This window comes from Rhamphochromis longiceps, linkage group LG18 (assembly GCF_057381845.1).
Source record: "Rhamphochromis longiceps isolate RC_006_pf linkage group LG18, R_longiceps_female_GT1.1, whole genome shotgun sequence".
Classification (NCBI taxonomy): Eukaryota; Metazoa; Chordata; class Actinopteri; order Cichliformes; family Cichlidae; genus Rhamphochromis; species Rhamphochromis longiceps.
Genome location: NC_140574.1, coordinates 23215698 through 23243157, shown reverse-complemented (window position 1 = coordinate 23243157; position 27460 = coordinate 23215698). Strand labels below are relative to the sequence as shown.

General features: G+C 42.6%; 1 protein-coding gene across 1 annotated transcript; it reads left to right on the top strand.

The window, feature by feature from the left end:
* Nucleotides 1-27460, top strand: LOC146648290 (ephrin type-A receptor 4-like). Its single transcript, XM_085389193.1, has 19 exons — nt 1-605; nt 1269-1336; nt 3518-3715; nt 4031-4141; nt 4553-4907; nt 13643-13798; nt 14388-14924; nt 17305-17429; nt 17574-17733; nt 17823-17934; nt 20414-20472; nt 20673-20786; nt 20886-21071; nt 21144-21205; nt 21398-21607; nt 21917-22093; nt 24379-24566; nt 24767-24952; nt 27264-27460. Exons 1-19 carry the CDS (start codon nt 449-451, stop codon nt 27379-27381), a joined length of 3279 nt encoding a protein of 1092 aa, XP_085245319.1. The 5' UTR covers nt 1-448; the 3' UTR covers nt 27382-27460.

Here is a 27460-nt window from a genome sequence, read left to right as displayed (position 1 = left end):
GCTAAATGCCACTTCTGACGTGCGCCAGATAGCTTCTACTGACTACAGCATTCATTTACTCCATCATTATGTTTCCCAGATTAGGTGTTTTAAAGTGGGCTGACTAAGTTTTGTGGTCGAATCAGTGAAAAACGTCTCAATTATTATTATTATTTTTAAACAATTTTATGCAGTTTAAATTTACAGCCAGAGCGAAGTTATTCTTTTCAACTAATGTCACCCGTTTTTAAACGCAGAAGCTGCAGATCTGCATTTGCCTTCTTAGAAACGTTAACAAAGATGCTGAAGGATAACACACCGACGCTCGTATAGTCTAGAACAGTCATTTGCCTCGTGTCATTTATCATTACTGGAAGCATAGGAAGTGTAGGAGACCGCCCCAGTACCCACTGCTGCATCCAACTCGCGTTCACACTTGGTTTCATTCAAACACTTTTTTCCCACCGGGATGGAGCTGCTAGAGCGAGTGCGCGGAGCCGACGGGGAACGCACACGCTTCCACGCTGCACACATGGCTGCAAATCTGTGGCGAACGTTTTCTTCTACTATCTGGATATTAACATTAGTTTCAAGTTCGAGAACAAGGATTTATCCGCCAAATGAAGGTAAGGAAGGAGGGACTCGAATCCGTGTTGCTTGTGTGGCACAGTCGGGTCTTTTTTTTCCGCTGTTGCGAGCTGGGAGAGATCCTGCGTGCGCTCAAGGCGCGTCCTAGGATAGCAAAGAACAGGGAAAAATTTGCAAACATCTAGAAGAGGAAAAAAAGTTGAATTCTTAGATATCCTTGTAATATTTGTGCAGTCCAGCTGTGAGCTTTTTCTTCCTTTAAATATGTTTCCCCTTTCTTCTTTTTTGTTCGTTTCTTTATGTTTGTGGGTTTGGTCATGGTGGAGAACACTGAGCACCTCTGTGTTTTTGTTATAAACAGTTAAACCGTTGAATTCATAGTTTGGGGTTTGGGGTTTTGTATATGAATAAAGCTCCGAGGTCTTAAATCAACAGTTTAAAATTCTGTGAAAAATATAAATGTATGTGATATTAAATGTACATATATGACTCTGTGCAGTGGAAATAAGATAAAATTTTTAAACCTAACAGTGCCAATGGACGCCTGCTTTTACTTCCATAACTGTTCACAGCTTAACCATCACTTACTTCTTGTGAGAAGTCTGTCAAATTAATTTTCTCTGCTTAAGAGCAATTTAAAAAAAATATTCCAGACTGGTTGTCCTGAGTACACCTGCATGTGTGTGTGTATGCAATTTTAGTGACCCTGCTGGATACCAGGACAGTGCCAGGAGAGCTGAAATGGGCAGCCAGTCCTGCAGAGGGAGGGGTGAGTGGGATCTGCCTGTTCTTTTTTCTTTTTTTTTCTTTATGAATACACTGTTTACAACCTGTTCTCTCTTTGGAAAACACACTCACACACCCTCTCTCGTTCCTCACACGCGCACATGCACACGCGCGGTCTGGAAACTGTAAATAATCATCCCACAGATTTTGAAATGTGCTGTTGTTCACCAAGCCTAAGTGCTAATATGAGACTGCTGCCATTGCGTTTGGCACAAGTAAAGGCATAAACCAGCTTGGTGGTGGGTGTCATTTTTTAGGAATTTTTACTACCGTACAGTTGCCAGAATGAATCCTGGTGATATCTGTTTCAGATTTGATCTTCTCTTTGTGTTTTTTTGTCATTGTCGTGATCTGCCATCCATAGTTCTTCCTCTCTTTCTCTCTCTCTCTCTCTCTCTTTCTTTGTCGTTCAGTGTCTCTCTTACCTCTTTTGTTGGTTTAAGAGTTAGTGGTGAACTTGCCACTTGCCATTGCCCTTATACTCTCACATGCTGCTTGATTGACAGGGTCCTGGTCTGCACGCACTGAGCTTTTGATTACAGGCACTCCCCCCACCTTCCTCACCCCTTAGCTACACACATACATACAAAACTCCATTTCTGTATGTTTTTTTCCTTCTCCCTTGACAGCTGCGTAGGCTGACAAAAACTCTGAAGGAGACTAGACACAGAGACATCATACCCCATGTCAGCTTTTATACAGCTAACTTCCTCAACCCGCAAAGACACTACAACAGCACACAAACGCTGACACTATGTGGGCATGTGCACACCCTCACACTCACACACATTTTAACACACTGTACATAAAGAAATGCGTGGCTTACAAAAGATCAGTCTCGATTAGATATTCCAGGCCAATAGCAGTGCTGATACATTTTGAGTATTAAATCAATAAAGAATGGGCTTAAAATGTACATAAAACTGTAAAGACTAACATATTTACTGCACCGCTTACAAATCACCCAACATATACATAATATTATTATTAGCTGATAGCATATAGGCAATAACCCCACATTAGACAACGAAAGCGACTTTGATGGCATATCGATCAGTCTAAAGACACACACTGACACACAAGCATGTCCTTCAAGCACACACACACACACACATTCTTCTGTCATTCCTCTCGCTCTCTTTTTCTCTCTTTGGACACGGTGCATTTAGTGTGTATACAGCTCTCACTAGCAGGGAGAGAGCAGATTATTATTCAGTGGCAATAAAAAGCCAATTTGGACTTGGGAGGCTCAGCGGTCATTTGAAGGGTCACAGTACAAGGCAAATAATCGGCTCTATTGAGATGGATGGTGCGGTGAAGGTTGAGCCTGCTTCACTCGTATGGAAATGTGCCTGCAAAAACCTTGGAGTCGCAACAAATCTGAACCACCGTCCACTGCAGAATATTGATACAAGAATGAGCATTAGCCCGTGAGGCTTCACGCAGCAGCGGTGAATCAGAGGGTGGACACCGGCATCTGAAATTTATTTTGTATATATGATGACTAGAAGTACCCCCCAGTGGACAGGCAACCTAAGTTTTTTACAGTGTGCACTTTTTTGACAGCCACGGCTGCTTATGTGTGTGTTTAAAGCTTGTGCCTACGCTGAAGAGTTCAACTTTATGCGGCGTATGCAGTCATTTTCAGTTCACGCCAGCACAGTATGAAAATCAACTTTCAGACACTTTAACATTGCTGCCATCACAGCGGCTATTTAGATGCTTTTGTCAAAATTATATAACAGTCTGCAGCTGCCAGCATGGAAGGGTTTTGAAAACCCTTCTCTGTTGGTGCATTGTGGGAAATTAAACTGGCGTGTCATCTGAAATTTGAGTGCCAGCAGCCTTTTTAAATGACTGCTGCTTGGCAAATGACTTTTTTAATTTAAAAAAAATCAGACTATCTTGAATTAAGAGAAGTTTGGGAAAGCTGTTCTCCACATGACAGTTACATTTCATTAATATCAAGTCATTCATCAAGGCAACTTTGATGGAACATCTGCTTCAGTTCAATTCCAGTCACTTCAAAGTTGGTCTTCGTGATGTTGGCCTGAACTAAATGCATTTTTCGAATGTAGTCTAACGCCTGTAGGCAGCAACATATGTCTTACATGCACAATCATTGCTCTAACTAACGCAGTTATACAAATGTGCTTGTTTGAAGTGGGAAGAGGTGAGCATTATGGATGAGAAAAACATCCCCATCAGGACGTACCAGGTGTGCAATGTCCTGGAGCCCAATCAAAACAACTGGCTCAGGACAGACTGGATCCCTCGGTCTGGAGCTCAGCGGGTCTACGTCGAAGTCAAGTTCACCCTGAGAGACTGTAACAGCCTCCCAGGGGTCACCGGCACCTGTAAGGTACGTGAAAGCGTGCTCAGGATGTGTAGCGTGCTGGTGAATGTATGGCCTGACTGCGGTAAAAAGTTTTAACAAAACAGCAAAGAATTCTGATAAAGGGTCTGACCTTTTTTAATATGTTAACTCTCATGATAATTACTTAATGGACAGACTGCCGCTAATGGACCTTTATTTTATATTACAGCTGCTGTTTATTCAAGCACAAACCCCACTTTGACTCATTATCATATTAAGAGAAAAGATGAGTGCTGGTGCTGACGATAAATAGGTGCCTCAGTCTGTCCCTTTTTTTTAAATTCCCCTTTTGTCTTGTAGGAGACATTCAATCTGTACTACCATGAGTCAAACGAAGACAGAGAGAGCTACATCAAAGAGAGCAGCTTCATTAAGGTGGATACGGTGGCAGCAGACGAAAGCTTCACCCAGGTAACACCGAACAACTGAGTCAGGCTTTGAGTTCCCTCCGCCACTCAGTGTAATTTGCTCCTATGTGGAAAATAAACCCCCCCAAAAGCACTTAGCTGTAATGTTTTTATTTGTTTTACAAGCACTTTTATCTTAGATGTCTGTTTTGCTGTCCCGGGAATGTTGGCAAGGTGCTTTTGCTCAGTCTTTGCTAAAGTAACTTACATTCTAATCTTGCAGGCCGTAAAGCTTGTTTTGCCTTAGCAATCAATAAAAGTTATTCTGAATCGGAGCCAAGTGCTGAAGATGTGGAAATCAGTGGCGGTTCAATTGAAACGCCCACTTTAAGTTGAACAAGCAAATTGAATTAATAAGGGGTGACACGGTTTACTGCACTGTTTATTAATGCAATGCTGTTTCCTCTCAATTCAGGTGGATGTTGGAGACCGCATCATGAAACTGAACACAGAGGTGCGAGATGTAAAAGTCACGACCCGGAAGGGCTTCTATCTAGCCTTCCAGGATGTGGGCGCCTGCATTGCTTTGGTTTCTGTCAGAGTTTTCTACAAAACCTGCCCGCTAACCGTTCGTAACCTGGCAACATTTCCCGACACCATTACCGGGGCCGACACGTCCTCCTTAGTGGAGGTCCGGGGGTCCTGTGTCAACCAATCGGAAGAAAGAGAGGAACCTAAAATGTACTGCGGTGCTGATGGAGAGTGGTTGGTTCCTATTGGTGGATGTCTCTGTAACCCCGGATATGAGGAGAGGGGAGGTGCATGTAAAGGTAAGTGGTGCTGGCTACAGCAGAGCTACTTCTCTTTTGTGCACTCCTGAATTAATGTGTTGTCACTTTGAAGTTTAGCATCTCTGTGAACAACAATCACAAATGTGCTCAGCTTAACAAGCTACTCTGATAATATTGATATTTGGTTCTTTTCGTTTTTAAAGGGGCACTCGCTAGCTTGGCAAATGTGGTTTAGAGAGGACACCATAACAAATTTTATTCTGTTGCAGAAACAGTAGATAGTGGCACTTTTTTAGTGTTTTGTAAGGTATCCAACTGAAATTGCAAATTACACAAAAGAACACAAAAGAAAATTGACCTAATTCAAACTCTAATAATATTCAGATTGCAGGTTACAAGCTGAGAACAGAGAAAAGAGATAAGATGGGTCATTCTGAAGGTGATAAAATCCATTTATGAACGTCTTTAATCAAATTAATGGGTTTTCTTTTTCTGGTGTTTCCGCTGGATACTTAGCAACTGCACGGCAAAGTCAAAAAGCAATGTGTAAAAGTGTAATTTTCACTTGATTTTTAGTAAAAATTCAACAACTTTTAAAATCAGTGACCTTTAGTGGTGCAGTCCATATTGGCCTGCTCAGATCAACAGGGTGGCATGCACTGGGAGCATTTATCTGTATGGACACATGCCCAGCCATCATTTAGAGTGGGTTAAATTAAGACCGATCTTTTTGTTGCAAGTTGAAGTTCTGCTTTGTGTACTGAGCGCTAAGGTCTCCATATGAGGTGTGCTCGCATAACCACAGCCATCTGGACAAAAATGTCTTTCTGTCGCTTACAAATTTGGTCTGAACTTTACTTTAACAAATATGCAAGCTGTTCACACCTTTCACCGACTCACATGTGGCTCGGATGACGTGTAATATTTGGAAACGACTGTTGTGATAGTGAAGACTGCAAATGTCCGCGCTTATGTGACAAAGTGGGGTGAACGGGGTTGGACAGACTTAGTGGAGACACTTTTACAACATGGCTCGACTCTCTCCATTCATGTTCACTCAAACACACAACACACATACACAGATGGACAGAGACCAATAGAAGAAGAGCTGTGGGGGTGGGGGTGAACGATTCACTGATGTGCTCCCTCGGTTTTATTTATGAAGCCCATCCCAGCAGGCTAATTGTATAACAAACAGACCCATAATTCAAAGAGAAAAGAGGGGACACTGAGAAAGAGAAATATACAGAGATGGACATAAAAAAGAGCGATGCATTGCCAGTTGGCCAGTTGGTGATTAAGAGAGAAAAAAACATGACTTTTTTCTTTGCAATGAGAGATGCAGTTGCCAAAATTCTGTATGAATATGAATAGTATGTCTCAGATGTTCTCTGAAACCGTCACCCGGCTTAGCTCATTTGTTTCATCTGAAAGGAGGGGGAGGTTTGTGGGGTGGTCCCTGAAGCCTGAAAGATGTTCCTCCTCAACTAGATTTAGGAGAGACCCTTGACTCTGTTGAACCTCCAGCAGATGTGAAGTGCCATCTATCTATCTGCTGCTCTCTTCTTCATCTCCCTACTCTCTCTGCCTGTCAGGTTGTTGGCTGGGCGCAGCTGCCTCAGTGGAAATTCATCAAAGTCTGAATGAATACAGAATGTATCTCTCCAAAACCTCTGACCCGACTGAATTAGACGGACACCTTAACTCTTCTCCTATTTTAAGTTTAAAATTTGCAGAGAGAAACAGAACAGGAGGGCGTAGCGGGATGGAGGGAAGAGAAATAGATTTCGGAAGAGATTAAGATGATCTGTCTCTCAACATGTCACACACACTAAGAGATTTCTGGATCATGTAGACTCATGTGCCATCTCTGAGTCGGCACAACGCGTTCAGGTGAAGACAAAACCAGGCAAACTAACCTTGGCTGGCAATACGTCATTAGAAGCTGGGCTCATTTTGCACTTGAAAGACAATCGTATGTCTCAGTTTGGAGTCTTCTCTTAGCAGTGCAACTTACAGTTGTCATGCTTGTAAGTTAGAGTTGTCATCTAATGTAGTAATGTTAGACCTGTGATGCACAGACCTAGAGACCTGTCTAAGATTATCTATCAGCCACCAGTTGGAAGGAAAAATGTATATTTACTATGAAATTGATTGCGTTTCAGCTTGTGTGTCTTGTTCAGTGGTGGTGATGTCATTAGACCACACCCCTTCTCATTACAGAGATGCACATCACCTAATATGCTTAATTGGTAGTAGGCTTTCGAGCCTATACAGCTTGGAGTAAGACAACATGCATGAAGAGGATGATGTGGACAAAATACTCATTTGCCTAATAATTCTGCACTCCCTGTAATTTGTTGTTACACTGATAAGACACAACTTTGCACAAGTTTGCATTGCACTTTTTCCAACTTTCAGTACAACTTGGAGAGGGAATTGGGTGTATTTGGAAGACAAGTCAGCATCTTCCATGCTAATTACAGCCAAGAGTGGCAATCTGCTATCAACCAAAGCGATCACAAGGAGGTTTTTGGCGCAGCACTCTTTTTGCAACCAATTTCACCTGGTAGAAACCACTCACCCACTTGTCAAGGAATAGAAAATTTGCCACAAAAACCAGAGATTACCGGGGGTTGGTGACCTGTTTCTAGGCCTGTGCAGCGTTATCTCACGTTGAACATCAACATCAGCTGTCAGCATCTTAAAAATGTGCTCTTAGCTAGCTAGCAAGGATTAGCATTAACAACATTCCTCTTAATGCTTTAAAAGATTTTGGTGATTCATCCCTCCTGCTATACAAGCTCAAGCGACCGTTGATGGGTCACACTCAGGTTTGAGAGTTATCACTAGACAATCTAGGTTCTTGTAGTGCACTAAATGTCAGTGTGAGTGCACTGAAATGGCAACTGTCAGTGTGGAAGTATGAGTTCTGTGACGCAGTAAGAGAAAAATAATTCACACACGCAAGGATTAGTTTGATTACCTCCTAAATAACTCCCACTTTCTCTTTTTGCATGAGTTTTTAAGGTGTTTATAAAGACACAGGAGAAAAATCTAGTCTGATAGTAAAACACCAAACAAGTACATTTAATTTTAAATGAAAAATCTATGCTTGTCTGCTGGAAATGTTTCATAGTTATATGTCTCCTGGTTCAATGGATTGTTACCCACATTAATATTATCTGCATGTGCACTTTTGCACTGGTAATGCATTTAAGCTTCTGCGACAGTTGCGGTTAATTTAAACTGAAACAAGTGTAGATTTAAAGGAGTAAAATGTGAGAAGTTCATTTTCAGTGTTGACGCAAAATAATGAGGATGGAGAGGATGAGCGGAGAAGCTCTGGAGAGGAAGAAGGGATTAGATCATGAATGGGGTGAGAGAGGGGTTGAAAGAAGGCCACTGACAGCAGAAGGCATCAATACAGAGCTCCCCCTCCCCTGCTGGGGGTTTGTCACTTGGTGCAAAGGGGGCGAGTGGAGAAACACAAGAGAGAGGGAACTCCCCCTCTTTCTAAACCCTTGGTTAAGACCGAGGTCATGACTGAGCCTTATGAAGACGTCAAAAACTTTGGCTGACAGCCACACACACACACACACACTTGCAGAAAGAGTTTAGTCGCACAGAGCGGGGTCACGACCGAGGTGGATGAAGACGTCAAAAGTTTGACAGCTGCGATCCGTCTGGGAGGATCGGAAACGAGGGAGGAGAGACAACAGAGAGAATGTGAAATGTGAACGGCTGAAGAGGTGGAATGAAAGCGGAGCCTCCTGGTTTTCTCTCTCTCTGCTGGCCTCCTTTTTCTCTGTCGTCCGAATCTCCTCAATTCTGCTCAGTGCCTGGGAGGGTTGGAATGTTTCTGTGTGCGAGCGTGTTTGCATGTGTGTTCCCTCCATCCAGAGAGATTTCATGGTTGTGCTTCTTTCCAATGCACCTGCAGTGTCTCGTCAACAGCAGAAAGCAGTTGGACAGAAAGAGGCAGAGGGAGAGACGGCAACACTGAAAGAGAGATGATAGAAAGAGCAAGCGGATGATAGAATGAGTGCGTAATCGCTGTATTCAGTCCCTCTAATTATTGCATCGCATTTCTGGACTCCGGACATGTTGGACTGCTGACTTAGAGTGTGTGTATGTGCGAGTGTGAACAAGTGCACGTGTGTGTGTGACTGTGTCTGTCTGTCTGTGTACTGTATCTCTGATTTTCTGCCTAACAAAGCCCTCCTTCCAATATACTCACAGTTTGGAGGACTGCCCAGGAATGCCTAGAGAAGAGTGTGATGGGGCAAACAGAGAGGGAGGAGTTTGTGTCTCTGTGTGTGCATGTGTGTTTGTGTATATGTGCGCGTATGGCAGGTGACGAGGCAAGCAAAGACACTGGAATAGCACGAGTGATTGTTTGAAGTGAGCCAAACTCAGGTGGGGGAAATGCTTTGCATTCCTCCATAACAATCAGAGTGCGTGTGTGTCTGTCTGCGTGTGTGCTATTGTCTGCCTCTCCCAGGTTGTTCTTAATGTACAGGAGGTTTGCCAGCTTCACCAGGCTGTGTTGTAGCTCCCTGGCATGGGCACAAGCTCCGCTCTCCCTCTCTGTCTTGCTCCTATTATCCCTCCTTCTCCAACTCCTCTCCCCGATCCACAGTCAGGGGGTGGGGGTGTTGCTGCTGCTATGGTGGTGGTGGTGGCAGGGGGTGATGTGTGTCTGATAGGGAGGGGGGGTTATTGTTGCAGAGTCCCTTTCACATGCTAATGTTCAACACTGTTGGCTTTAGGCAGACACACACACTCACAAATCCACACACTTCTCGCTTCAGACCACCAGTTTATGTGAATATTTAAATTTAGACAAACTTAAAGCTGCAGCCTCGTTTGACGTTTTAAATGCAAGACTCCATTGACCCTGTGAAATACAAGCTAAAATTGGCTACAGGGGAACTTTGATTTTGGAGCCAGGCGGTCCATTCTAGGAAGTCCTACACTTGAAAAGGGTAAGGATCCGATCCTATCTTCAGCCTCATCTCCAGCCTTTCCCCCAGCGTTTCCTTGGGCGTTAATTAAAATGGGGCATGACCCCTGCGATTAACAGCGTCCCTCCTTCTCGCGTGACGGTCTATCAATCCGTCAATCCATCCCTCCCTCCATCCATCACACAGACAGGTGTCAGACCGGAGCAGTGAGGGGTACTTCCTCCATCTCCACCCCTCTGCTGGGAAGAACCAAGGGACGATGACAGCTAACACGGGGTCAAGGAGAATTCACGCAAACGCACACACACCCACCCTCACACACACACATGCATGCACGCAGTGTGCCGACGAGGCTTTTAGTTGGATTTGGAATGAGCTGCATTTGCATTTTGGGTAGCAGAAGAATGCATATGCAAATGAAGACAATGCTGATAGTAATCAAAGGGCACCTTCTCCTGCATGTCTCTCCCTTCTCCCTCTCACTTCGTCTCCCCTCTCTTCATCTCTTTATCTTTCGCTTCTTGTCAGTGTTTTTCTCGTGCTGCCTCTCCCAGTCAACCTTCCCAATCCTTTACACTCTGTCACTTTGTCTCGCTTGTCTCAAGCAGCCGAACAGCTGATTGCTTTGTAATTATCGTCCTGTCTAACAGGCAGAATGTTAATGTGCCCACAGACACACACACACACACACACACACACACGCGTCTTTGTTTTTTTTTTCAAATTTCCACCTTATCAGTAAGCGTGCTTTACCGGTCAAACCCAAGCTCTCGCGCGGCCTTCGGTAGCGTAGGGTTAATGTCGGGTTAATGACACCCTCATGGGCTCTCATTCCAGGTCACCAAAAACCCACCCTCCTCCAGTAACCGGTGCTAAAGGAGACACAAAAGACTACAGAGAAAAGAGAGAATAGAGACATAAGAGGGCGCTGAAGGAAGTTTATGGCTTCAAATACTTGCTTGCTTCTTTCTCTCCCCCCTTCAGCGTGTCGTCTTTGTTTGTGAGGAGGATGGAGGATTAGATGGGACAGAAACAAAAAGCAGTGTGCTACCCCCCTGGCAGATTCTTGTTGAGCCTTGTAATCAACCTCTAAGTCCTCCTCAGAGGTTCAGATAATTTTCTGTCTTACCTACACTGTTGATAAAGGAATGCGGAGAACAGCTGGAGAATGACTGTATTTTTATCTTGCACTTTATTGTCTAAACTGCCACAACACGATGAGTCACTCGCCACATGAAAGCCGTTCTTATCAGCCGTTTTATGAATTTACAGGTTTCGACCGAGTAGTTTTCAGCTGTGTGTACTTGTGCGCGGCACCCCTGGTATCGATATGGGGGTATAAAGAATGCCAGCCAACGCTTCAAAGGTTTCTCGTGGCTTGATACTGCGAGAGGAGAGCGATGTATGGAGAAGAGTTATCGGAGAAAGACAGATAAGTGGAGGTCGAGGAGGAAGTGCATGGGGAGCGAAGGAGGGAGACTGTGAAATGTGAAAGGGAGGGCAAATGAGTGTGTGAAAGAGCAAATCTGTGGAGGCTCACACAGATGGGGCAGGATGGTTGGTCTGAGTAGATTACAGAGGAGACTTCCTCCCTCTCATCTACCGACGAGAGTGTCATAAAGCATACTAACGCACTTAAACACAAACACGCACACACACACATCATTCCCAGATTCCTATCCACTCTCACTGGGATGTCTTCATCTCCCTGTGCAAATGTGAAAAGGGCTGGGGGGGAAAAAAGCGGAGAATTGGGAAAGACGGTGGGATCGAGGAAGGAGAGTGAATAGGGTGTGATGATGAAAAAAGAAGGTGTTGAAAAAATGATTGCAGTGGAAACAAATAAAGGATTTCCTTCTGACAGTAAAGAGAGAGAAGAAATTGCTCTAAGCAGCCATGCCTTGCCATCTCTTTTGCTTCACCAGTGGATGTCAAGCAGTATAATTATGCACTCATTTATTGTATTGTTGTTCTGTCAATGCATGAACTCCCTGGTATACAGAGAGAAGATGTATCTCCCTCCACTCTTCCTCTGTCTCTCTCTCAGCCCCTCTCCTTCTCTGTTTCTCCTCTTTCATATATTTAAATGTCAATTATATTTGTGTGGGCTGCCGGCGCTGAGGAGTTTTGATGTATTCAGTTCTAGTGTTTCTGGTTTCTGCGTGTGAGTGGGAGCTGATCAGTAAGTGTTCTTTTAGGTGTTCCTTTCTTTGCTCATCAAAGTTAAAGATAAAAGAAGTCAACGTGCCCCTCCCCCCTCGCGCTGGATCTGTTTCTCTCTCCAGATTTTTCCTTAGCAGTTGTTTGTCTTCGGATCAAAACGCTGTCCAAGGAAAAACCTACTCCGCTTGTCAGTTTGAATTTTGCAAAGGCTCTCTAAGCATTCAATACAGGCAAAAACAAAGAACTGTATCAAGGGTTAGGACCTTGGAAGTAAATGTTGACAGCACTAATTGCAGCCTGCCGCGGGGTGGACTTTAACTCCTATAATCTCATTATTTATTAATATGTTTGTAAAGATATCTTGCACAACGTTTCACACCAAAAATTATTGGGTGTATATTTGGAATCTAATACGCTCAGAATGTATTTCACTGCCTATAAAGAATTTATACATTTCATTTCAAATTTATTAGAAGTTATGAATTGAATTCATGAACTGATTTTTAAACTAGATGTGTTTGGCATGTAATAAATGTAGAAAACTGCATAATGCCACCTGTGTGACTGGGCGCACAGTCAGTCGGAGCCAACATCAGAGCGAACTGCATAAATCCCAGACAGGTTAACACTAAAACAACACAATTATTTTCTCCACTTAGATATACAGCCCTGTGCAAAAGTTTGAAGCACCCTTTATTTCTCTATATTTTGCTGGGTACATGGTAAATACTAAGAGATAGTGCTTTTCTACTCGTTCTGCAACCTCTGTTTTACACAACATACCTCGTTTATACAAATACATTTTTTTGCTTAAGTGCTTTCCATATAACATTTACACTCTGATGGATGCATCGGAGAGCACAATTTTAAATTCGAACCTGTTGCCACTGATTTTCAGTCCAGCCATATCAGGTTTTTTCAGCTAACAGCTCTTTGGGAGTCACCTTGTTGGTGGAAAGATTCTATGTTATGCTTCTCAAATTGTGATAATGTCTTCATAGATTCAACTAAAGAAATGGGGAAAAAACAATGTGTTTTTGCATCTAGGTTGCTAGTAACAACGTGCTAATGATAGAATATGAAATTGGTGCTTTGCCAGGTTGTCTGTTATGTCTAGACACAACACTGGTTTGTCCTTTGAGTTAGGTGCCTTTTATTCTTGAATGATAGGTCAGTGTTGACTTAGCAAGCAGAAGATTATTTCCCTGAAAATGGTCAGGTAGAAAGACTGGACTGAAAATGAGTGAAGAAGTTGCCAATGTGGAAATCCTGAGACACCTTCAAAAAGCCTGGAGAATAATTCCTCAAGAACACTTTAAAAAATGAATTTAATTTCATCTGAAGTTGTCCTTTATTCTTTGTAGCACATAGTGAGCTAAAAATAGTGAGGTTCAGACATGTTTCACCTCTGAAAATACTCATTCACAAAGCAAGGGTGGGAGGAAGGTGTGATGCATGAGGTCAGCGTTTTTATGTTACGAAGTAGTGGACCAGCACAGCAGTGCACCTGGAGCAATGCAAATGCAGTTTTTTGTGCTCTCCAAAAAATAATGTTCATGTTTGAGACAGTGTGGCCTGTTTTTATCATTGTTTTTTTAATGCAGATGTTTCAAATGGAATCTTTCTTTCTCTGTGTCTCTGCAGCCTGTCGTGCTGGTTTCTACAAGGCCAAGTCTACAGATCCAGGATGTGCCAAGTGTCCTCCACATAGCCACTCACTCAGAGATGGAGCAACTATCTGTGATTGCCATGCTGGATTCTTCCGTGCTGATACTGACCCTCCCTCCATGGCCTGTACCCGTAAGAGTACACACGCAGACACAAACGATACGTGTATGCATTTGCACAAACAAAAGCAATAAGCACAGCCGTCTTTGCCCAAAGTCTATATCTCTAACAAACAGAGGGGCACACAAATGTGTCTGAATGCCACTCCTGTTTCACAATCCCATTCCTTATGACTAAGCCACCATCTACATTCTGTTAGGGAGTGATAACTAAAGACATCAGGAAGTGAATAAATGCTCCCCCCTTTCTCTCTCGCTGTGTAAGTCTATGAGTAGGTTCTGTGTGACAGACTTGGTGGCCTTGGTTAGCGTAATTATGCCTATATACAGCACATGGTTTTCTTGGCCTGGGAAAAGCAAAAACACATACACACAATCTCTCAGGCACACGTACAAAAAAATAAAGGCCACAGACGAAAACATCAACCCCATCAAAAACATCTCACAGCCGTATGATTTTCAGTCTAATGCCAGATGTCTGCATTTTAGGCTGTGCCAGAAGCCCCGCACATTCCATTTACTTCCACATTTTGAATTCACAGTATATGGTTGATTTCATTTATGTTTATGCCCTCCCCCCACCCCTTACGCTCTTCTTTCAGAGCCACCATCAGCCCCACAGCAGCTCATTTCGGTGGTGAATGAGACCTCAGTGGTCTTGGAATGGACCCCCCCTCATCGTTTGGGAGGAAGAAGTGACACAAGCTACAGTCTGGAGTGTCTCATCTGTCAGACTGGGAGCCACAGCCACACTGGTGGTAGAGCCATTCCTAGGAATCGCAGCATCTCTCAGCCTGAGGCTCAGCATAGTGGGCTGGGAATGCAGTCAGACCAGGGGATTGTGGGACCCGAAGCTTCTCATCTAGGCAGAGGTGTCTTCCAGAGCAGGCCTGGAGATTTTCCCCGGCCTGGCTCTGCCGGCAGCTCCGTCTCCAGCTCTCAGTTCTGCGCGCCCTGCGGCTCAGATGTGCTCTTCTCTCCCGGTCAGACGGGCCTCACGACCACCAGGGTGGTGGTGAGCGAGCTCAGGGCCCACACGCACTACACCTTCATTGTCCATGCGCGCAATGGGGTTTCCCAGGCCAGTGGTGCAGGGGCAGCACAGAGCGTGTCTGTGAGCGTCACCACCAACCAAGCTGGTGAGAAAGAGAAGTGTTTGTTTGTGATAAATCTGTTTGTCAGATTGTTGACTGTAACACAAAATCTGCTTATAGATGTTGTCCGTAAGTGGGTCAGCAGAATACAAGCCACTACTCAGTGCGTGCGAAGGCCTACGGGAAGTTCGGTCGCATGAGTAAAGCTCAAAACTGTAGATTGCACAAGCAGATATGCACATGCTCTGCATGTAGGTATACTGCATCTGTGTGTATTGAAAGTAGCATCTGCTGTAAGCACTTTAAAGCTGTAAAACAATGGCAATTTTCCCACTTGTGATAGGAAGTAAAGGTACATATTGGTTTGCAATGAATGGAAAACACAGTTTCATTTGAAAATTGAGAAGGTTCTGGATAACATGTGAGAAGCAGAAACATGACGGCCAGTGGGGCTAAACCTTTCTGTATGTGAGAACGCAAATGTACCACACAATGGGATATTTTAATTTAGCTACTTGCAAGAATTTAGCAGGTAATGATCTGGTGGATTCACAGTGAGCCAGCGGTCCTGTCTCCTGCCCCTCTGCCTCCTGCATGCTTTACTTAGGAATACTTTGTTTAGCTCCTTGGTTAAACAGTATCCTGGTAGTGAGATCACATCTAAAAGCAGACTACTACTTTTAATGTCATCCTGGCTTCATTGTCTCCACGTTGTTCAGGCTTCATGTGTGAAAACTGGTTAAGTTGTTAATGGAGAAACACACGACAAGGCCCGTGTCGTGCTCTCTTCCAGCCGGAAACTTGTTCTCTTACTATCACTGTCACAGTTGCCATAGTTATTACTCTGTCCTCCTACACCTAACAACAGCTGAATTAATTATAGGGGTGTTTTCAAGAGGATGTCAGAAAGCATTCTGGAAAATGTAAATCACAGACTTAAAAACAAATAGAGAGAGTTGGTTAAAGGGGGAAACGGATGCAATAAAAAGTAAATCGCCACACTTAAATAACTGAGCAGAATCGTGTCGACACTCAACAGCGCCGGCGTACCAAAGGGTGGGATTTTCCTCTTTTTTTTTTGCCCTAAAATGCTTAACCGCAAAACTATTTGAAAAGTCACTCACATTTTATGAAGTGTTTCATTTTAGTTGTGAAGGTGTCAGCTGGTGTGTGGCGTTCCTCGCACATGCTCTCCATTAGTTTTCAGCGTTTGCTTTTCTTTCTTTCTTTTTTTGATGCTGTTACATCTCAACTGTCATTGCTGTAAGTCTTTATGGTGGCATTTAGAAAGCAGCGCACCTGCCTGGTTCCAGGTGCCCCGGGGAAATAACTTAGCAGCGTGTGCACAGCATGAGAGCGTGCCTGGGATCTGTCAAGCCCAACCTGCACTACCATATGGCTCGATATCGTATGAGCAGCCACAAAGGAGGACAAAGAGAGAGTTAAAAGGAGGGAAATGTGGAGGGATTTAAGGGGAGAGAGTGCAGAATGGAGCTTGTCTCTGTGGAATAGGAAGGAACGAGATGTAGGTCAGTTCTCAGGTGCACTGGGTCAATGGGACTGTTGATAAACAGCCATTCTGAGCTGTGTTCAGTGACGCCAAACTATCATATGGTTCACCTTAGAATCAGCATTAGAGCATATTCAGCTTGTCATTCTGCATATGTTATACTGATGCTCCTCAAACTTTCTTTAAATAATGTAAACTATTTAAAATATTTCAAGGCCAATATGATGTAAAAGTGTCAGTGTCAGTTAATAAAAATACAAACCGTTACATTTTGCATTTACCGATTGCAAAAGTGGTGGAAATCCACCAAAGACAGACGGAATTTCACTGAACCGAGTCTTTCTTGTGGGTTGCACCTCAGATTTAGTAACAAACAGGGACTCGTGCATCACTGAGGATTTTTGTCATTTTCTGTGCCAGAGAGGCAACTGCAGCGATCAAACTCTTTTCCAGGCACAGTCGGTGTCTTTGCTTTGTTTTGATCAGAGTCATTACACAAAGAGAAGCTTAGCACAAATATATGGATCACCTCTTTTTCTGTGGTGTCTGTACTTGTGCTACGCTTGAAACTCTGTACCATTTTCACGATTTTCGTCTGTCATTAAATATCTGGATGTGGTTCTGTGCTCACAGTAGACGGGATTGTACTTGGTGATTTTTCCTTCTGTGAGGTATTGCGGCAGCTGGATGAAAATAGGAATATGGAAAATGAAATGTAGTTCAGCGAGCTTTTGTTATTGAAATAATTGTTGCTAAAATATGTTTGGCTCATATATCATTAAATTACCATTTAGGGAAAAAAAAGTACCTCCTGCAGTACTCTGAAGTGCCCCTAGGGGTATGAGTACCATTTGAGAAACAGTGGGTTAGACTATTGTCTTTGTATTAGTTCTCATCATGTTTCTCTCCTCTCAGCACCCTCTCCAGTGTCGTCTATCCAAGCCACTGATGTCACCAGGCACAGTTTGTCGTTGTCGTGGCAACAGCCGGATCGACCCAACGGGGTCATCCTGGAGTACGAGGTCAAGTTCTATGAAAAGGTGAGCTGCCCGCAGGTTAATTCAGCTCAGGCAGCTGTTTGGAATGTCAATATGCCGGCTCGCTGTTCGCATTGCACTCATGGTGAGGATGGATTTGCATTCAGACACTGAATAGATACCCTTCTTTTTGTCCCGGCTAATCAGGATCAGAGAGAGAGGTCGTACCGCATAATGAGGACCTTCTCTCGGAGTGTCGATGTCACGGGTCTCAACCCCCTCACTGTTTACGTGTTTCATGTGCGCGCTCGCACAGCTGCTGGATATGGAGAGTTCAGCACTCCCTTCGAATTCTCCACAAATTCAGGTATTCAAACAGCGCCGTTCAGTAGTGGGAGTTTTAAAAGAAGCAGCTATCACTTTTTGGTTGGTGACTTCTGTGTCCTTCCTCCTTAGATCCCTTCCCTCTGATTGGAGAAGGAGTCAACTCTGCCTTCCTGCTGCTGTCTGTCAGCGGGGTTGGAATTTTACTGCTGATATCTGCAGCTGTCTTCATCATTAGTCGCAGGTATATATACACACACACACAGACACACACACAGCAACACAGACATACAAACACAAAAGATCCAGTAGCCATACACACCTATAGACTTGTTAGGCCAGCTAGAAAGCAGAGGTGTGGACTCGAGTCACATGACTTGGACTCGAGTCAGACTCGAGTCATTAATTTTATGACTTTAGACTTGACTTGAAAAAATGTTCTAAGACTTGTGACTTGACTTGGACTTTTACACCAATGACTTGGGACTTGAATTGGACTTGAACCGGTTTACTTGAAAAGACTTGATATTTTACCCCAAATATAAAATTTAACATGCATATTATATAGAGATTGAAAATGTGACGTCATTCACGGGTAGAACCGCAAAGGATTCTGGGAACTCGTGGCAAGCGGTACTAGCGCACGCAGGCTTTCAATTAAAATCAGTTATACAGCGATAAAAAGAAACACAAAAATGTCAAGAAGCCGTTGTATTATTAACTGCAATAGCCGGTCGCATGACAGCCACGGGAAGCCGACGGGTAAAGAGATCGGTTGTTATCGGATTACGTCGTTGAAGAGAAATTGTTCAAGCCATGTTTCCGAAGTAACAAAGAGGCGACGGATGGCCTGGATTGCAGCCATTCAAAGATCAAATATAACGTCCCAGAACACTCCAGCTCACAGGTTAGTCTGCTCCAAGCATTTACACGAAGGTCAGTGTTTTTTAGTAGTTAATGCGTCATTTTTCTTAACATAATTGGTGATATAGGTTACAAGCAAGTCTGGCGCTGAACAGAAATTGTCGCGCTATGCTCCTTTATTTATTGTGCATAAATAGTGAATTGTCCTGACACAATATTGCGTTTCGCTTCTGTTATTATGGTACATTGACAAAAACATATACTTTTATTCACAGGATAAAACAGTTTTTTTGTATCACTAATTTCCCAGTACGATTACAGCATACAATATTGTTGTCACTGCTACATTTCTGTGATGCTACCAGAAATTATTTCCACTGCTAATTAATTACCGTTGAGCTCAAAGGTCCTATTAATAAACGGTTAACGAATGTGTATTTATGACGACAATTTGTGAGACTGGTAAACTTATGATACGTACGATGGTCTTTACTTTCTACACGGTGCATTTCAAGGTCCTGCACCCATCCGTCGGTAAACTGTACCTGGGCTTGTTGCAGTGACCTGAAGTTACTAAACTTCATGAGTGTATGCACTCACTCCAAGAACCGTATAATTATAAATATGCATATAAATATGCTACGATGAGATAGCTGACTTCATCTAACTAGCAAATGTTTTCCAGGCTACGTTGGTGATACAGTTTTTTTTAATGTGTATGATATTTTTGTCATGCGATTTTAAAGCTGGTCCTACAACCGCATCCAAGAATAACATGCAGCTTATCTCAGAACTGTCTGTGAAAATTATTCTTGGAGCTAGGTTTAATTGAGCTGCATTTTAAAGAGGTGCAATTTCACAATTTGTGTATATTTTCTAAGTTCACTATTTTGTCATGTGTTGAGAAAAACACAGATTTTAAAATTACATGGTCTAATATTTACATTTAGCATATAACTGCAACATTATTTTTTCGTTGTTGTTTTTTTTAAAGACTCGAAAGGACTTGAAATTCAAAGTTTCAGACTTGTGACTTGACTCGGACTTTTACACCAGTGACTTGAGACTCGACTCTGACTTGCCTGACATTACTTGAGACTTGACTTGAGACTTGAGGATAAAGACTTGACACTTACTTGAGACTTGCAAAACAATGACTTGGTCCCACCTCTGCTAGAAAGTTCTCATCAGTGCAAAGCTGACGTCAACACGAGTGCAGCCTTTCTGTTAACTACTGCTTCTGACCAAACTGCTTCAGCGCACACAAACAACAGCCACAGTTCCCCTGCTATTGTGGGCCTAAATAATGTGTGTGTGTTACCTGAAGCTTTTAAAAGGGATTAAAGTGGAGACAGTGATAATCCCTTTGTCCCTGACTTGTCATTACAGTCTCTTCAGCAACATAGCATGTGTGTCAGCTTCCGCTGGCGTGCACCCTCACCAGCATGCGCAGATGCCCACACACACACACTCACGCACACACCTGCTCAGACACAAAGGTGTTTTTGACAGTCTCTTTGTTTAATGGAAAACACCTTTTATCTTGCGCTACCTGAGGCGTTGTGCCTCCTCCCTCTCTCGCTTAAATGCTTTGATCTGGTCGTTCTATGCTTTCCTGCAGCCCGTTGCTCTGCCTTCCTCATTGTCACTGCTTTCTGTTGCGGCAAATCCTTGAAAATCCAGCGAAAGGCACAGCCCTGCTAGAAGAGAAAGCACACAAAGTTAAAAGCAGTGTGACACACGTGGCCTTTTGTCAGGTCAAATGACTAAAAATCACAGCACAAAAGACCCAATAAATGAAAAAGATGGCTACGAGCTCACTTATCTTCATTGTCTGTCCCTCATTTATGTCTCATCAGGAGGAGCAAGTACAGTAAAACAAAGCAGGACTCGGAGGAAGAGAAACATCTTAACCCAGGTACTGCATATGTGCACGTAAGGTCTCGTGGATGCTGTTTCTCCAACTATTCCTTCAGATCCACCTGCACATCTTATATGCATACCGCCAAAAGATATTTACATAACATATGCAGTTATACAACAATTTCTCACCCTCCTCTGCATCCCTCCTTCTCCTCCTTCATCTCGTCTCCTCTCCCGCCTCTCCTACCTTTGCAGGAGTGAAAATCTATGTGGACCCGTTCACCTATGAAGACCCCGATCAGGCCATCCACGAGTTTGCCAAAGAGATTGATGTCAGCAGTATTCACATTGAGAAGGTTATTGGCATGGGTAAGCCTGGCATCGGTGCTCGCGCACACTCACAAACCCACACACACATGCTTACTTGGCGCTGACGCTGCTGTTTTTGCTATCTCTGTGTGTGTGTAGGAGAGTTTGGGGAGGTGTGCAGCGGTCGGCTGCGTGTGCAGGGGAAGAGGGAGATCTATGTGGCCATCAAGAGTCTGAAGGCAGGATACTCTGACAAACAGAGGCGGGACTTCCTGTCTGAGGCATCCATCATGGGACAGTTTGACCACCCGAACATCATCAGGCTGGAGGGTGTCGTCACGAGATGTGAGTAGTGCTCAGCTTAGAACTCAGTGTGGAGATTTTGCTTGATATTTATAAAACTCTTTACCTCTTCAGGTAAACCATTGATGATCATCACAGAATATATGGAAAATGGATCTCTGGATGCATTTCTTCGGGTATGGGCCCTTTTATTACGCTGTCATCTCCTGTTATGAAATGAATATAAATTTTGGTTCTGAGTTGTATTTAAAAAAATGTGGTAAAAAAGATTTAAATCACAGATGAAATGCAGTCAGTCATGACTGTACTGCTAGCTGTGGGTGTCTGTGTTAACTTGCCTTCCTGTCTCTGCAATTGTACCATTTCAGAAACATGACGGCCAGTTTACAGTGATCCAGCTGGTCGGCATGCTGCGCGGCATCGCCTCAGGTATGAAGTACCTGTCAGACATGAACTACGTGCACAGAGACCTGGCAGCACGAAACATCCTGGTGAACAGCAACCTGGTGTGTAAGGTGTCCGACTTTGGCCTGAGCCGAGTTCTGGAGGACGACCCAGAGGCCGCCTACACTGCAAGGGTAAGACACACTGTTATTTTCCTCATGTTAAAACAATGCTTTGCTTTTAATGATTGCAAATTCATTATTCTTTATCACTTACATATTTCATATATATATGTGCTATCACATCTTCAGTTCACACATTTGTTGTTAAAGGCGGCCAAAAAGCTGTAGAATTCATCAAATGAATAGACGCCGCTGAAAGAGCGACGCTTAGAGCAATAAACATTAGCAGTGAGGAGGTTTTTTCGCCCCCGACTGATTAAATGAAATCATAAAAAACATAAATTATTCAATTAACCAGTGTGACTTTTACTGCTGTTTTAGGAGGCCACTGGGACTTATCTTTCTCCTGGGGGGAAAATCCCCATCAGATGGACTGCTCCAGAAGCTATAGCCTACAGGAAGTTCACCACAGCCAGCGATGTGTGGAGTTATGGTATCGTTATGTGGGAGGTGGTTTCATATGGAGAGAGACCCTACTGGGACATGAACAACCAAGATGTGAGTAATTTTAATATTATTGAATCCATGCGATGCCTTGTAGAAAAAAAGAAAAAGAATGCTGGAATTCTTGATGTGTGTGAATGATCTTTATCCTCGAAGAAAGAGTGAAAGTAAAAACAATGGCTTATGTGATGTAACACAAAGCTGTGTTTTTGGACATGTGATCAGCTCTGAAGCTAAAATGACATATACACATATACTACAGCTTCTGAGCCACAAGCATTAACATTAATTAGAATTTTCGCAAACAAGTTGTGAGCTGTGACTTTCTCTAGAAGTCAAATTAAACTTTTGCTAATGTTCACACAGGAAATGGGACTTAAATTAACCCCGTCTACACAACACACCCCACTTCTTTTGCATATTTCAGACAAAAATAAACTGTCCTCTGTGCACTTCTCTCTGAGCAGTGTCTTTGACCTCTGTGCTGTTTGTAAAATGCAAAAAAAAGTGCAAAATTTGGGTTTGAGATCCTTGGGTAAGTTGAAAGCAATCAGAGGACGTTTTATTGAAGATAAATATTGAGACATATATGAATTGGCTGCTTAGAGTCATTCCTCAGCCAAGCCAGGCAGTAATTGTGTTTTTAGGACTCTGCACCAGCGACAGATGCAGCTGGAGGCACTATGTTTTCTGCTTTTCCATCCATCATTAGTCTCTCTCTTACTTGTTAACATGATATCTCAGGAATGCCCTCAGGGGAATTTTTTTCAAGTCTGGCACAAACGTTCAAAGGTGAAGGTCACTATGGCGGGAAAGGATTTCATTACATATGTTTACTTGGATTAGACTGATTTTCTGGATAAACGTCACTGTGACCTCATAGAACAAGCTTTTTGGACATAGCTCAAGAATTCATACGCTAATTACACTGGAGAGGGTAAAGAGATGAAGTGATTAAATTATATATCATCATGCGCTGCAAATGTGCTTTCGGTGTTGTAAGCCAGTAATAGAAGGAGAAATGGATGTAAAATATTACTTGATCTGTTCGAGGAGATACCGACCGAGTCGGCTGTACTTTGTAAACTTTTATCGACATATGAAGAAAAATGGTGTTACAGAGTTAATTTGGAGTAGTTGAAACAACTAAGATGACTTGTGGACATGTCTGCAATGTGATGGATTTCATCTGCAGCACTGTTTGGATATTTAGTTGATTTTTATTTTGTCCAAGTATTAAAAGGGGAAATTTGCACAAGCAGAGGTGCACTATGCACTTTATTAGCTTATTTTTTGTAGTGCATAGATTTATATTATAAACTTACTTCACTAACAGAAACAAGTGAACTTTGTTTTCTTTCTTTATGAATATCCCGGCTATACTTTTCATACCGAGACGGGTTTTGAGTAGCATTTTAGTATCGCAAAGGTTTACAGATTGTGTTGCAGACATGTGCTGCTTGATATCTGCACTGCACACAGGAAAATGCAGAGCTGCACACATCTGCAGGAAATTAAAATCAATCGCAGTTAGTGGTGAGACGACTTTGGGAACCGTTTGGAAAACAACAAGCGAGTAATAAATCTTCAGGGAGAAGAATTTGCTTTGCTATTGGTGAAGTTTAAACGGCAGTCGCACGATTTTCATCATTTCCTTACAAAAACCACGGATTTATTTAAAAGTCTAAAAAAAAGTGTTTTCTGACAGTAAGTATACACCACAGCATTTTTTTTAGCTAAGTGACTGTACAAGTTTTAGATGGGTTGCCATAATATTTTACCCAGATATTTGTGGTTCACAGAGAATGAATCATAATAATATTTGTCATCCTTATTTTTTCTGGAGCTGCAGAAAAGCAAGAGCGGGTCAAAGTTGGTCACTAAATGTTTGAAAGCTATCATCCAAATTTAAGATGATGAACATGGTGAACATTACACATTGTCATTAGGTAGATTAGTGTAGCGCCCATTCAGTGAGAGTGTAACCCGGGTTATTTGGCTAGAATTTACATGACAGGCTGTTACCATAAAAGCTAACAGATAAGCAGCTGATGCTACTGCTTTGAAAAGAAGGACAATTAGTAAATGGACGTTTTATGCTTCTTAAAAAGCAACACATGAACTGTGCTCTGCATGAGGATAATTACCAATGCTAACCAAGTCAGCTGCTAAGTAATCAGGAAAGCTCATCTTATAGCTTCAAATGACCATTTAAACATAAACAGGTGCAGTTTCACATTTTCTTGTGTTTGGTCTGCGTTTAACAATTTTCACGTGACCAAATTTTTGGAACATCTTGGGTTTTGGGTTTTCTGATAACAATGTGAAACCTTTTTTAGGTGATCAAAGCAATAGAAGAGGGCTACCGACTGCCTGCACCCATGGACTGCCCTGTGGTGCTGCACCAGCTCATGTTGGACTGTTGGGAGAGGGATCGAGCAGAGAGACCCACGTTCAGCCAGATCCTCAACATGTTGGATAAACTCATACGCAACCCTGGGACTTTGCGCCGGACAGGAGGGGAAAGGTACTTACAGTGCACGAAAGCAAAGACAGAAATTTCCTCAAGCAAAGTAGCAATTACATGCACATCCACACATATCCACATTCATATTGTGCTCACACCCACTCCCACATCTTTATGATTTTTTTTCTTCAGTTATGACTTCACACTCCTATTTCAGTCCCTTGCCGCCACCAACCTGCTGTTTTTTTCTGCACATATAGACCCACAGGCACAATACTGGAGTCAGGGGTGGGTTCAGAGGTGTGTGTGGCGGTCATACCGGAGATGTGTGTGCCCGAGTGGTCGCTGTGTGAGTGGCTGCAGTCCATTGGGTTGGAGAGGTACAGAGACACCCTTGCAGCAGCGGGTTACACCAGCCTTGACAGTCTTCTGGCTCTCACACACCAGTAAGTGTACCTTCATGTGAAAATGGATTGAAATAGGAGCCACTCTGGCATTAAAAATGTCTTAAAAATGGAATCTGTGATTTTTTTAAGCATTGGGCATAATCGAGTTAAAACTAGCAACAGAAACCCACTCGTATTTCTGAATCAAAATTCAGTGTCATGAAAAGCTGAAACAGGGTGTAAGAAATTTATTTATTCTGTATAATCGCAGCTTTCATTCTGTCCTGTAATATTTAACACTTTAATGATCTCAATGCTTATTAACTGAAAAACGTCAGTGATGATCCATATTACAGTCTTTTTAAAGTACCTTCTGTTTGTAAGCCTTGTTTAGTTTAACCAGAAACATAATTAGGGGGAAAGTGAGTGATAAAAGCTACTCATGACTATAACATTACATCATTTAAAAAGCTAGTGTCACCTCATAATCTTACAAATGCTTCTTTTTGTGTTAATTGGGTGTTCTCATTAGCAGCGAGTTTAGCTCGCACTCACTCTTAATGGCATTAAAACAGACCTGTTTTGCATTTGTAGACTGTATATAAAAGAAGGATGCAACCTTCTGTGATGAATGGTGATGAGACAAACCCAGCGTGAGGCACAGAGGCAGGGGAGGTAAAAAGCAAAAGAGACTTTGTTGGCAGAGAGTCTAAAGGGTAAAAATTAAGCATAAAACTAGAACCAAGCAGAAACAGCTGAGATTATAAAAATGCGTCATAACGGAGAAGAAGACAATGACTATAAATACGCTGTGAGCTAATTACACAGCAAAACACAGGAGGGAGCAGGATAGAGGTGGAAATAATGAATCCCAGGTGAAACAAAGCAGGAATAAATAGAGAATCACAAAGATGGAAACAAAAGAAATAAAAACTAACCTTCAATGTTAACTAGGGATTAACCAAACGACAAATAACACTGATAAAAGTAGAAAGACGACGATACACAACTCGTGTAAGGCATGAGTTACTAGGAAGAGAGAAGGAAGAGGGAAACGCTGGGGGGATTATAAAGGTAATAAATTAACTCAAGAACCAGAACACAAAATCAAAACAACCCAAAACCAAAGGAAGTTAAAAACTAAAAATGTCACAAACTTCTCAAAAACATGGGACTGTGACACATCCATCCATCCATCGTCCTCTGCTTCCTCACTTCAGGTTTAGCTCTGAAATGCTGGATTCTTTCTAATAGTCAGCAGGGTTCAATCACTCCAGTTGCAGAAAAGCAAAGGTCCAAATCTTTTTTCTAGATTTATAAACCTGTAAACTGAACCACTATTACGAAGACCTTTTTTTAACAAAGAGTAATGTTTATTTTGTAAATTTTAGTCCCATTTAAATGTAAAAGGCAGAAATGTTTTGTACGTGGCTACACTCCAACTGAGAAATCATTGACTAGCTCGTTCTCACTCCCGAGGCATAATATAGGCGAGGCGTTCCTGAGTAACGCGAAAGGTGACCTACTGCGTTCTTATGCTACACGGTAATACACATTCCAGCCATGTATTCGAGCCCTAACTCTAACCTTATCCCTAACTTTAACCAGCACTTTAATGACGTTAGCTAATGTTTTCCAAAGCGATTTAAGTTAAACGAACATATATGTGTAGATTAATTCCAAAAGGCTCTCATGTTTCCTCCTTTTTCTGACCTCGTAATATAAGGATGTGTTGGGTGGCAGGAAGCGTATTAAACTGACGATTTGTCACCTAGCATAAAATGTTACGCTTTGGGAATGAGAACGTGTTGCATTGACATGTGAGCATGCAGTGTCCTCGACTTCTAAGCCACACCCACTCATCATGTCTGCTTTTTTTTTTTTTTTTTTTTTTCTTAAAGCAAGTAGGCGATCATTTCAATATTTCAAGCCCCGAAGATGGGAACCCACAGACCAATTCACGTTAGACATCACATTAGCTGCAGTTGCCATCTTTTATACAGTCTTTGTTTTATTAGCATGTGGTTTCTTGATTACGTTGCTTCGTTTTGTTGCTTTACTCTTTTAGTGCTGGGAGACAATGGTGTTTGCGGTGCAAAGGCATGAAGTATATTAAACTCTTCATATTACGGCTGTAGTTTAATTGATAGACCGCTGGCCTGTTATTACCCAGTGATTTAAATGCATAGTTGAGCAGATGCAAAACCCTAAATATCTCCAAATGTTTGTGTGTGGTGAAAGTCAAAGTGTGGGTCAATTTAAAATAAGTAGGCTCGTGATCAAAAGAAAATAACAGCCAGCCTTATCCCTTAAATACTGCATATTGTGCCTTTGTGTGTCTGAATATTTATCTCTGTCTGTGCACCCACAGGGAGATGGACAGACTTGGAATAATCACACCGTCACATCAGGACATACTAATTGCTAGTGTGCAGCAAGAAATATTCTCTCAAATGCAACACATGCAGCACACTATGGTTCCAGTCTGAGCTGGCGAATGGATACAAACCTGTTTCATTTACCTCATCTGTGCACTTTAGAGGGACTTTTCACCAGTGGAAATATAAA